Here is a 13,457-nt window from a genome sequence, read left to right as displayed (position 1 = left end):
AAAAGAGAGAGGGGAACCAAAATACAATTATAAAAATACAATGTGGAAATTTAAGAATATAAACACAATAAACTCTTTAAAATCATACAGAATGCCTATTAAGAATCAAGCACTTCAGCTTGGCAATCTTACATTTCTCGTTAAGACACAAGAGGAGGGAGAAAGAATTAGTGTAGCCTTGTGATGTGGCATCTACAGCTGAAGTTTGAACTTAACGAAATTAGCCAAAATACAATTGAGTATCAGCCTGAAAATAACGTCTAACAAGCTTGAAGGTCAGTCAGACCTCTCCCATTGGCCTGCTGGGAACTTCCCATCTGCAAAACACTTCAAGAGAAAACTCCCATAATCTGCACAACCACATCTGAACAACGTGTGTACACATCCAGATTTATTTTACTGTCCCTTTCTTCTCTTTTCCCATGGCCAAGAAACACAATCCGTGATTTCATTCTTTTAATTTCCCAGGTTTTTGTTGTTTTCTTTTTAATGGACAGCACTGCCTGTTGTTTATAAAAATCAATGCTTTTCATGTCTTACAATCAGGTGTTAAGACCTGAGGAGTTCACTGGGAATTCCTGAGTGAGCATTACTCTCAATGAAGGCAATACAAGATTGATGTTGCAAAGTGCAAGATCAGAATTTTAGACTCTAATTTGCAAACACAGTATTAGATGGGAGTGATCATGAAGCTTGTCTGAAGCTCTTGCCCTGCTTCATCATGGGGAGATATCTTCTTCTCAGCTAGATTACAGCATAATACTGCAAACTCGGAAGTTTTTCTTGGTGGGGTACATCTAGTGTGAACCTCAGAGCAGCACTTAATACATGGCATGTAAAAGATGATGCTAGTATAGCTGCTGTGCTTGGGACACAGTTGTTTAGCTGTGGCTCTTTAAGCATACTGAGGTAGAAATTGGCAGTAAGTCAAAGTACAACATTTCTAATGTTCAATTTAAAAGAGTGACTCTGTTCCAGTGCTTTGTACTGCATGTCTCTGCTTCTTCCAGGTTTGACCACATAAGGACACTTCCCTGCTTTCTTTAGCTGACATGTACAGTTGTGTTATCTCATTTAAGATGCTGAAAACTGGGCTCAGCAAAGCTGAAGAGCACATATAGTGAGAAAGAATTGTGTGTTGGTAGGGAAGTGGGTAAAGCTTATCTTTTTCTACTTGAATTTCCGTGTCTCTGAATCATTGACCCAAAGAAGCTAGTTTCATGAATGCCCTAAAGGCACTGAAAGGATTAGTGTTTAGCATAGGCTGCTTTGCCATAAAATGGATTTGTGGTCTCCATTAATGCAATCTTTCCAATATCTTTCTTTTGACTATTACTTTAATTCCAGGTACATGCAAAAAATGAAATAGAACTGGTGCCTTGCAAAGTAATACTTTAGGCAGTGGAGAAGACATTTAGTTTGCCCTGTTCAGGAGGCTCCATCATGGCCTAAATTTTCAAAGTAAATAGTGAGTATGAATATGTCCATGTTTTAGCATCTGATTCTGAGTCTCAGGGAAGCTGTGTGGTTTTCCGGAAGTCCTGAGCTTCTGCCAGCTTTGAGAGGTTGCCCTCATTTGATGTATTTCCAGTCAGGCATCCCACACCACTCTTCACTTCTCAAAATATGGTCTCTCTCTCACTTTGGAACCATTTCCAGGTACTACACTGCACACTTCCAGTATAAAACTACTGAATTCCAGGTCCTCTCAGGAAAGGGTGAAGAGCTTGCAGAGGCCAAACCCCTCTCTAAAAGAAGAATTTTTACCTTTCTCTGTCTCTTACTCTCTATCCCACAGAGCTATTCGTAGAGCCCTAGGAGCAGTTTTACTAGGAAAGACCATGGCACACTTGGCAAAAGATCCCTGCTGCATCTGCTCTAGAGAGATCAGGGCTCATCTTCTTGTCCGTAAGTGTGCTTTGGGCAGCTACTGAATAGCCTGGTTTTGCTTTTCTAACATTATCAAATCATGAGAGCTCTGGAGTTTTCTAATTCTTTGACTTTCATCTGCTGTTAGAAAGGCTGCTTGACTGAAGATTGTAACCAGTTCATTTCAGTCAGACCTTAGACATCCAAACCTGTGGTGAGTGATATGTCATAGTAAGTTACTGTTTTGGAAGCTGACATATTTTGTCTTCCTCCCTGTAAGACAAAGGAGAAACATTCTTATGTTCTAACTGTAGACAGAAAAGCTCTTGGTATCACTCCGTGAATATAAAAGGGTACATTTCATATGGGATCCATGTGTTGGAAGTTGGACTAATGCATATCAAACCACCTAGCTCAGAGAACCAAACCCAATGTGACACCCTTCATGTTTGCTGGGTTCAGGTTGTTTTGTTTTCTCTGACACAGAACATGAACAAATGTCGGAAATGACTGTGTTGGATTTTTTGTACTGTTCTTCAAGGAAAAGAGTAGCCCTGGGAAGCAGTTAACTCCCAGGGACTGTTTCCTGAAGAGTTCTTCAACTGTCAAGGGCCATTTCCGCAAGACTTAAAACAATCTTTTTTGTGTCTGATGTTGGTGACTTTCCACTCACAGGAGCATTGATGAAGAGGCCGTTCACTGATGAAAAAATTTGTATAAAGGGGAATCAAGTCTAAATTTGTTGGCTCCAAGCAGGGAGGTTGTTGGTCCTGTTCATCTAAAAGGCATAACGTGCACATGTGTTTCTGTGCGTTCTGAAGAAACAAGGTGATCACCAGGAAGTGAAAACAGGGAAATGCTTTTTAAGAAATGTTTTCTAGATATATCTAAGGAAATTATACGATTCTTTTTTATAATAGGGCTGAGGTGCTTTCAGTCCAACAGCAGAGATCCATTATTGTTTGACTTTATCAAATAAAATTGCACAATATGAATTTAAAATCATAGAATCATTTAGATTGGAATAGACCTTTAAGATCATCAAGTCCATTTGTGGGATTCTTGCCCAGTTTTGTTAAAATGAGATGTTAGTGGATAACAACTATTGCCTGAATATTCCAGGATAGTTCTCATGATTCTTTCTTAAGCCTTCCCGTGACTTTTGGAGCAGGTCTGTCATTTGGACAGATAGATACTTCCACTGTTGGACCTACCACTTGTTCATTGGAACGTCATCTCTAGAGAAGGGCCAGCAGCTGGCCACTGGTACATGTATCCAAGTTTCAGGTACCTTGTCTGGGGCAGCACATGACTCCTTTTCAAAAGTGCCTTCCAAGTTTGCAGGATTCCAGTCGTGAGCACTTTTCATCTGGTTTTCAACAGCAAGAAGCTCCATCTAACAGCAGTGTAAACAACAGTGCTCACCTCCCTTGTGACCCATTGTGGATTGTCAGTTCTTCATACATCACAAATTAAAGACAGCGACAATATAGAAATAGGGGCATTGTTTTTCTCACCTTTTGTAAAGAATTCCTCCTCTGAGGCATGGCATGAGGCTTCAAGAACGTGTTCATAGTGTTTTGAACAGGAAAACAAGTGTAAATTGTGTGTTTTTATTGTACTTAATAGGTGTTAATTAGGATTCTGCTTATAAGCATGATTTCTCTCCTGGTTAGCTATATGCCAAGCCAAAAGCTTGGCAAAATGAAAGCGATCTGATACTTCATTGAAAGCCAGCCTATTTATAAGCATGCCTGTGAGTTATGTGGTCTCTTGCTCCTCTTGCTTAAGGATATTTACTCTTTCCAAGTCCTTCTTCATAATCCCCTCATTTTGACAGCAAAATTGTTTCATGGTGGTTTAATTCTGCTGCTAGAAATAAGAGGTTCCTCTTTCCAGTGGGCAGTAGGCAGCATGAACAAATTCGTTCTCAGTAGAAATAAGCGTTCATTTTTTGGGTGAATTCAAGGTGAGACAGTGAATGCGTAGGGAGCAAACAAGCTTTTGTAGAGTTGTTCCCTGGTGGGAAGGACATCATTATTCATTGCATTCCTTTTATGCTTTGGAGATTTGAAAGCTCTCCCTTGCAGGTAATAATCTGAGACTTTGAGACGGGGAAGTATTGTGAGCCCTTTCTGCTCACTGAGAACATACCAGGTCATTGGGCAGAATCATGCTGATTTTAGTAACAGTGGTGATGCAATAACTAACCCAGAAACTAGCAGACTCTAGACTTACTGCCTGTGGGCAAAGAGCTGGATGAATTAATTCTGGCTTCCCCTCGTTTCCAGCTGCAGCACTGAGTTAAGGAACCTAAAATAGATTACTTCCCTAGAGCCACATGTGAGTGGTCATAGTGCTTCACACGCTGTGGTTCTGGGCTGGCCCACGTGTGAGATGGAGTTAGTATGTCTTATGAAAAGGTAGGAAAAGCTGTGAAAGGTGAGGAGTCCCACAGCCAGACATGTTCCTGGGAGTATCCCAGGAGCTGTTTCTGCTTTCTCCCTGCAGTTTAGCTGGAGCAGACAGCGTGAGCCTGTGGCTGTGACACTGAGCAGAGGACTGCACAGCTCTGAGCAATGTTTTAACTTGTCTCCCAGCAGACTCTCAGCAAGGCATTTAATCCCTTTCTGTTCCTCATCTTCCCACCTGTAACAGAGGCATAAAGCTCCCTTTATCTCGGAGCTCCCAGCAGTGTGTTTAGATTGCAGAGAAAACACCTGGCACAGTAAGGCTCCTTTCTCAGATAGATGCCATTATAATCCCTGTAATCGGAAGCGTCGTTCACCTGCCGAGCAGATCTCTCCTGGCTTGGGAGTTTCCAGACTGTTTTTTCTCTCAGGACTCGTGTCTCACAGCAGTGCAGACAAGATTTTCTATCTTCCAGGATCTTTTGAGAGTCTAAAATTTGCACCTTTATAAAAAAATTTTCCATTTTTATTTCCATTTATTTAGGTTTTATTTTTATCTGTATAAATCCCTTTGGAGTTCTGTTGAACAAGTATTTCAATTAAAAACAAAGGGGTACATTTAAATTTTTATTGAAATATCACATTTCAACAACCAGCTCACTTTTTTAGATTTTATTTTGCTCTTGGAAGTATTTCAATCTGGGAGCTGATCCAAAGATGACCTTTCCCCACAGACAGTTTCAACAAATCAATATTTTTCCAGTGAAAAATATCATTGGAAAATCCTAACAGGCACTTTTTGAATGCTGTGGGGAAGACTTTGCAGGCAGAGATCTGCCATCTAAAAGCTGGTTGCTGAGTTTACAATTAGCAGTAATACAGCTCTTTTAATGGCTCCTTCTATGTCAGTGTAAGCTCTAAACTCATATACAAGCAACTTCCTTTCAAGTCCTGCCACTTCTCACTTTGATATTTCTCCACAAAGCTGGCTATTTAACTATTAAAAAGTCAGTCACTGCAACTGGTTAGCTATAGGATTGTTTAATGGGGATTTTTGTTTGGGTTTCTGTTGTAGCTGAGGAGGATATATGATCTCTTTTGAAACGAGCTATTAACATGATAAAACATCTTGGGAACATACAATACCAAAGCTGATGGTTTAATCTTTGCTGGGGTATCCGAATGCTGTATTAACTGCGGGGACTGCACTAACGAGCGTTCAAGCTTTGTAGTGGTGTGGCACCAGAACACAGAACTCAAGCACAGTTACCAGATTTTTCTGTAACTGTTTCCTGAAATATGCTTTGGATTTAGTATTCTGAATCAAACACAGGGATACTATTAAAATCCTATGTTTTCCATACCTCAAAGATGGGAAATTGCAGAAAGGCTGGTGTTGCTAAGAGAGGTTTTTCCTTTATTTATCTCCCTATTAGTATACATCAATGTGTGTGTGTATATGTATATATCGATACGCAAACATACACCTATATACATATATACACACACACGTATGTATGTGAGTATTTTCACCCACTGTATCCATAGGTTTGGCTCAGCTCTGCAGTCCTGCTGGTACAGAATCACCTGTTTGAGGTTTGCTGTGCCCATTGCTTCCCCCAGCAATGGGCTCATACCTGGGCATGTTATCTGGCTTTACCACCCCACTTTCTTGTGGGCTATGGAGGAATTCTGGTTGGCAACCAAAATTGTACAATAAGCTGCTTCTATTTTAAGTTTAATAGAAAATAAACTTTTCCACCACTCCCCCTTCCTCCTCCCAGTTGTACATCAAAGAGAAGAATTTAACCCTGACTAATTTACATGCAGTTTATGATCCAAGCTTAACAAATAGTGGCCTTGAATAATGCACAGATATTTAGCAGTGGTGCCCGTATGTGTCTAGAACAACTTCTTTAGGCATGTAGTGAATTCCATTGCATCTTCAGCGAGGATGTCTTTCGGACAGAAAGCAGAACAGAGGGTTTGCTTCTGGAACCATGGGGCAAAATTTCTGCCTGGGTCATTCAAGAGATCATGCTGGAGGGTTTCTCATCACATTCTGCTCTGAAGATTTGTGGTTGTATGTAGGAGAGGGCTGAAGCCTAGAAAGATGGAAATGCTTCCTGTTTGCACCGTTCGCCTCTGAGACTTCCCTTCATTTTGCATCTCAGTGTTCCCCAGCCACAGTTTGAAAGGAGGCCTTGCTGGTAGTGCTTTCACAAGATCACTGTCCACAGTCATCAAGGGAGAAAAGAGAGTCCAGATTGTCAATTCCTGAATTTGGCTTAGCAGTAACATCATCACCAATACAATTATTTGTAGTGGCAAGGAAGCTGTTAGAGTTTAGCAAGTCCCTTATGTTCATAAACTGCATTCGATTCTGTCCTGTAGGTGCCTTCCACTTAGGTCTGTGACATGCTTTGACATATGTTCACTGGGTTTGAACTCTTTTTAGTCATTCATACGTCTAGTGTTAATATAAAGAATAGCCCATCACCTGTAGATCCCAGTGAGTTAAACCAGATGCAAAGGTGCTGTAGCTCAACAACTAGGAAAACGAGCATCCTCTCAGAGCTGCAAATTTGGCATTTTGGGGAAAAAATTTTTTGTGTTTAAATAGTTTATTCCTAGGGTAGCATTCTTTCTGTAACACTGATGGACAGTTACTTGATGGACTTCTTGATTTTAGTCCTCTCCAGACACGGTGGGGTTTGAGAATCTGGTAGTTACAGTGCGGAACAATTGCTTTCTCAGCAGGCTGTGAACTCTCTCAGCTCTTCTGCCTCAGTGTACCTATCTGTAAAACTGCGTGTAATGTCCTCACAGCTAGTTGGTGCTGAAATGCTTTCAGAGCTGTGGGTAAACCACTAATTAGTCACAGCCATTTAGTCAAAATGACTAAAGTCTGATATTTTCCCATATGCTCTAATAGTTCGGGGAAAATGTCTTGAAAATTCATTGATGTAGGCTTCCCTGGTGTATTTGCTGTTGTTTTTGTTTGATGATGGCTTTCTGTGTTGTGGTTAATACAGATGTTGCTGAATTGTGTTCTCTGCTTCTAGTTTTTGTGAATGTTCTTTTGGTTTAAATAGTGCAAAATAAAAATATGTGGAAATAAAACAGGATGCAGATATTGCTGTTACAACTATTTTGTTTCAGTATATTCTGCATCATCACTTGTGGTATTGGGATTTGTTTGCACCCTCTGCCATACAGGTCTATTTTATGTAGACATACCAACGTGCGTGTACACAAAACACACATGCACCCACAGTCTCTTACATTACGTTGTGAAAGGGCCATAAGGTTGAAGTGTGTTGACTCAACTATTTAATGAGGTGCAATAAATCTTGACAAGACCAGCTGGCACGAGAGTCAGCTCCTCATCTTTTTACCATTACACTCAAAGTGAACAATAGTGGAAAGAAACGTAACTCTTCTTTTTCCCTTTTTTTTTTGGTGCTTAGATCTATAGCACTGTATTGGAATCATCCACTTTCATGGACTGCAAAGCCTGGTGGATGCTGTGCAAAATGTTAATGATGTAAAAGCTGCTTTTCCTCATTCTTTTTCTCAAGAAGCTTATTGACCTGACAGATCATTCAAGTATGGTCGGCATTAATATCCCTGCAGCACATGTGGGCTGAGCAGAGCAGCAATGTTGAGTAACGATACCCAGAATGTGTTTTGAGTCTGGCAGCGAGATGTGCTCTACCTCCTGCTGCTCTTGCCCTCACACCTCACTTTTCACCTTCTCTAGCACACTGGTCTCTAGCAGCTACTTCTCACCACCAAACCTTTACTAACTTTGCCCCTCCTCTGCTGCATGGCACACCATGAAACCCTTTCCTCTTTCTCATTCCACCTTAAGCTTTTCTCCTCCCAGGGGGCATTGCTGGCTGATTACAACTACCATCAAGTCCAGCATTGCTGACCGTGTTACTGGAGTATCTTTTTAAACACACAGGTAATTAAGCAGCTCAGACATCTAAGCATGTGGCATGTTTCCAAAGCACCCATCTTGGCCTCCCATATAGAATTCTTTTTTAATGGACCAGATTTATTCTTGTGAAAAGGAATCTATTTAAATAATCCACTTCTTGGTTTGGGTGGGTTTTATTTCTATCAATGGAATCCATTAATCTCTTTTATGTTACCAGCCCCACCACTTAATGCCAATCTGTGCTGTAAAAATAATTGCTCCCAAACCAACGAGATGTCTCTGGATTCACTTGAGAAAGACTGCCTGAGCTTTGAAGTGTATCCCATAATGATAGCTGACATCTCCAAAAGTAATAACTGCATTTCGTTGTTTTGTGATTACAGCATTTGATGTGTGCTGGGCTCTGGTGCCTGGTGGAAGGAGATACATCCTGTAAAACAAAGTTGGACCCCCCTCTGGATGGCACTGAATGTGGCGCAGACAAGGTAATCAAAATGCTCACTATCAGCCACTTTGTTTTTTCCAGCATTGTCTGTGGAATAATGTTTCCAAGATGTTAGGTAGTTACTCTAAACCCTTATTTTATACCGATTCTGTTACAGAAACTGCTCAATTAACAGCTGGATTGGGTTAAGTCTTTTTGATTTTATGTTATGTGTATTTCAGTAGCCTCTGGAGAGCTCAGTAGTCAAGTTCCTGTGGTCCAGGCATTCTACAAATATGGCAGGAAAACCCCAGGCCTCACTGCAAGTGCACAGAACACCCTGCGAGTCCTGTTAGGTGCTAGCTCGCTTCTGTCACTCCTGAGCATTGCTGCCAGTGGTATTTCATGAATGAAGTAGTTTTTTCACTGTAAGATAAGGTAGCAGTGTTCTTGGCTATATTTGGGGTAGAAAAGATGGAGAGCATTTAGACTGACATTTGGGGAGTGGAGGAAGACGGGGTGAGAAAAAGTGGCTACTTAAAAATCTGATAGTTTCAAAAGTAGCTCAAAATGCATTGAGCTCAAATTCAGTGATCTTCATCTATTTTTGAAGCATCATTTGCTGTATGTAAATACTCAGATAAATAAGGCTTATACGGACTTCCCAGAATCGAGGTCAGAGTAGAAAAGTGCTGCAAGAAACACAAACTCTCAGATAGTGGATCTCCCTCCAGTGAAAATCACCATTCCAGTAACTGGCTTCAGTGCCATAAGGGTGGGATTTACTGAGGCTCAGCTGCTGCCTCTCAGCTCACCTACTGTGTGAACAGGAGCTGAGGTGGGCTGTGCTAGGTGGTATGTGGATCATTAATTTATGTGGTTGATTCTCCTAGTGCAGCTGATAACTTGGTAAGCTACGAAGGAACAGGGCTGGTTTGGTAGCTGCCAGCCCCCTCCTTACTGGGTTTGGATTCTGATGCTTTTTGTATGTTGTGTGTTTGGGGAGATAAGAAAGTGTAAAATTAATAAGTTTGTTGCCAAAATCAAAGATTAGAGACCTTTTCTTTGCTTACAAGTAAACAATGGTGAGAAAAGCTGGCTCCTGGAAAGCATGACAAGGAAACTGAGACAAAAGACTTTTAGCTATGTGTTTTTCTACACGGGAGTCCTGGTGATTCTTTCGTAAGGCTGCTTAGCAGTGCTTACTGTATCATATCCTGAACAGAGCAGGAGAACAGGCCAAGTTTGCTGCTTGGTTAGGAGCCAGCACAACCTATTAGAATCAAAGGTTGTTTGGGGCTTTAGCCATGTTAGGTCCAAAATCCCTCAATTATTTTGAACCTAGTGGGAATTCTGCTGATGAAGACATTGCTTTGGGGTATAAGTTCTTGGACTCAGTCTTGGACTCAGTCTCCATGAAGTGTGGTTTTTAAGACTTAGCACTGAGATAATTATCTGCTTTATAAAGCAGGGGGCTCAATCCTGTGATTTATTTTTTTTATGACAGAATTCTCTTCAGGGGTTCATTGAGGGTGATACTTGAATTTCTGTTTCACCTCCTCCCTTTCTCCCCCACTCACCTCGGTCTCACTGAAGCACTGAATCTCTAGAAACTTAAACATGGGTTTGTTGTAATCTCTTAAAAGGATGTTGACATCCTTTTAAGTCTACTTGTGCAGGAATGTTTGCAAGATGAGGGCTTCATTCCAGCCTGTGCTGCTAACACAATTGCATTTCAGTGGTGCCGAGCTGGGGAGTGTGTCAGCAAAACTCCCATCCCTGAGCATGTTGATGGAGACTGGAGCATGTGGAGTCAGTGGAGCATGTGCAGCCGGACGTGTGGCACAGGAGTGCGGTTCAGGCAGCGGAAATGCGACAATCCACCGTAAGTCTTCGCTTCGTGCTGATTGCTTTTTGCTTAGACAATCCTTGCTGCAAGAGCACAGGTAAGGAATTGGCAGCAGAGCTGTGCAGAGGATATGGGAGATTTCTTGTTCACAAGCAGCAAGGACCAGGTCAAAATCCTGAAGTAATCACAGAAAAGCCTATGTTCTCTGCTGCGGCTTGGACTTTTTCTGATTCAGGAAGAAATACTAGTGTTATCTGCCATGTGCCATCCTTCATCCCTCAGGTCGGTCGAGGCACATCTGGAACTCTTTTCTTACATGAGGCCTGAAGAGGTTTGCCATGGTGGCCATTTAACTGGCCACCCCTGTTTGTGTATGTTCTAACTTCTCAGTGAGTAAGGGTGCTCACAATCTTGAGAGCAGTCCTCCAAGTTGTGTATTTCTAACTTTATTCATATTTTAAGGTTTTCTCCACAGACAAAGCACAGGAAACTTTTCTTTTTAAATAGGGGCTGAAATCCTGGCTAGCAACATAGTCACTTTGAAGACATGCCTAGATGATGGATGTCTGCTGAGCTGTATTCATGTGAAGGGGATATTTTTGTTTATTTCTCTCCTTAAATAACACTGAGCTGCAATTGCATGTCTGTAATGTCCAGGCTTGATTTTTACCAGCTCATTTGCCTGAACAAGGGTCTGAGCTGCTTTCTTTCCTGTCAGCTACAAAAAGTCTCTTTAACCACGGTGCTGACCAAACCTAAATCCATTCATCATCGTTCCTTAAATTACAGGAAATGCTCCCTCCAAGATTGCACACTGATTTTAAAATTCTCTTGCTCATATACATTCTTGGCTGGGGATACACACGTGATCTTCTTTCACTTCAGATTCCTGGCATCAGCCCACTTCTGCAGCTGGTTTATTCACTGTCCAAAAATATTGGCTAAGGGATTTATCTTTTATTTTATATATATTTGGTTTCTGGCTTTTTTTTTTCCTTTTCTAACTGGAATCTCTGCTCCTGCCAGCTGACTTGTGAGCCTGTGGGACTATCAGTATTTTTAAACCAGTTGCTTCACTGTTTGATTTGGTTTTTCCCCCTCTGTAATTTCTCTCAGTATTTGCTTGCATTGCCTCCAAATGGTTGTAAGGCAGTGTGTCGTGAGCCAGTGTGCACGTGCAGACTCTGGAGTTGTACTGCCTTGTGTTCTTGTCTAGGCTTTGGACTATTGTTGTACAGTGGGATTGAAAACACTGGCTTAAACAGAAGAGCAGAATGAGATCGCTGCTGCTTCTCCAGTCCCCTTCTTGTCATGTGAAAGGGTCACAGTTGTATAAATGGGCTTTGATCTCTTCAGCTCTATTGGTGGGTGGATTCTCTTGGCATAAATACAGTGGAAGATGGCTGTGAAGTTGTCTACCAGGAGATCTCACACAGTCACTGTTTCAGGCATGTGTCAGGGTGGGATTGAAGTATACAGTTTATTGGGAATCCCAGGCAGTGTTATACAGGGTTTGGGACTGGGATTACAGGTCCTTTCCCTTCAGATTCTTTTGCAGAATCTGATAGAGATGATACCCAAAGTCTTAGCCTCAGCATTTGGAAAGGTGGAAGGGACATAATGATGATGCCACAAAAATGGAGTGAAGCAGGAAAGAAAGTGTATGAACAAGAGCTAAGTAACCATTTGTGAGAGACCAGAGAGAGTGACTGTCACTGTTCTTCATCCTGCATGATGAAAACCCTCAGTATCCTGTTTAAATGTGCCAAGAGACCTGTAATACTGAAATATGATTTCAGAGGTGAGTTAAGTGTGACACATTCAGGAGAGTATCAGCAAGTAGATAAAGAAATTACCTGTTAGGATGGCTGAGTCTCTGCTTACTTGGGTTTTTTATTTGTGGTTTCTTTGTTTTATTTTGCAAATAAAACACAGGCTATTGTTGAGAGTTTGAGTTTTCCTCCTTCTCTTGGGGAATCATAAACAAGAATAAATAGATTTTGCAGGTGCTTAATCCTGATGTTGGATTAGTGGCCTTTCCTGCATGTTTAAAAACCAAATGTATAAAATGGCATGGTTTTCATGGATGGAGCTTACCTGCTGCACAGATTTGTTTCTGGACACCCTACTTACAGTACAGGTTATAGCTTCTTCTGTGTTATTTTCATTTCAAACTGCTGAAGACAGAACCTCTGAGGACATGTGCTGAAGAGACGTTTGCTGTGTCCCCATTGTTAAGAGTGTTAAAGGCAGGGGGAAAGCAAATGGTAGGAGGAGAAAAGCAAAGCATTAAGAGTTGCCTGCCTCTGCCTTGGTATCTGGTGTCATCCTGGGCACAGAAATGTCCCCTTGGTGCCCCTAGGAAGTTATCTCAAGTCACAGGAAAAGTTAGAGCTCGGGCCTGAGGTCACAACAGAACAGTTTGGGAGTGCCTTACTTCAAGTCCTGTTCTGAAACTGCTGGTACATACACACACGAGCACATATTCTCTCTGCTTTTTCTTGGTCATCTGCCTGCTCCATCTGAAAATAGGTTAGGACAAGAATGAATTGCTGTTGAAGTCAAAGAAGAAATTCAGGTCAGCAGTGCAGAGTTAGTCACATCCCTTGGCTCATGACCAGAATACAAACCATTAAACACTTTATATCTTCCAAGAAGGCTGCTTAGAGCCCACAGGTGAACAACATTTCGGATTGCCTCTTATCTGAGGTGTATCTGTAGGCAGCTCCTATTTATTGATCTGTTTGGAATAGTACAAAAGAACATGCTTCTAAAGTACTCCAGGACATCTGTTAGGATAAACCAATTATAGATCCAGAATGGAGCTTGGATAATTTTCTGTCAGAGCCACTGGGAGCAGGATTTGCCCTCCAACAAGGAACATCTGAGAGGAAGGATCCCTCCTGCTATTTCAAGAGTTGCCTTGGACAGGGAAAATGAGGTAAAGGTGTTCCTGTG

The 13,457-nt window shown here is 41.5% G+C and overlaps 1 protein-coding gene across 1 annotated transcript in view; it reads left to right on the top strand.

Moving 5' to 3' along the window:
- ADAMTS17 (ADAM metallopeptidase with thrombospondin type 1 motif, 17) overlaps positions 1–13,457 on the top strand; it is a 160,380-nt gene that overhangs the window by 81,365 nt on the left and 65,558 nt on the right. The window contains exons 9-10 of the mRNA XM_010018623.1: positions 8,610–8,711; positions 10,390–10,535. Of these exons, the coding sequence (XP_010016925.1) occupies positions 8,610–8,711; positions 10,390–10,535 (248 nt within the window). The remainder of the gene's footprint in view (positions 1–8,609; positions 8,712–10,389; positions 10,536–13,457) is intronic.

This window comes from Nestor notabilis, unplaced genomic scaffold (assembly GCF_000696875.1).
Source record: "Nestor notabilis isolate BGI_N333 unplaced genomic scaffold, ASM69687v1 scaffold12197, whole genome shotgun sequence".
In the NCBI taxonomy this organism is placed as follows: Eukaryota; Metazoa; Chordata; class Aves; order Psittaciformes; family Psittacidae; genus Nestor; species Nestor notabilis.
This window is presented reverse-complemented; position numbering and strand designations above follow the sequence as displayed.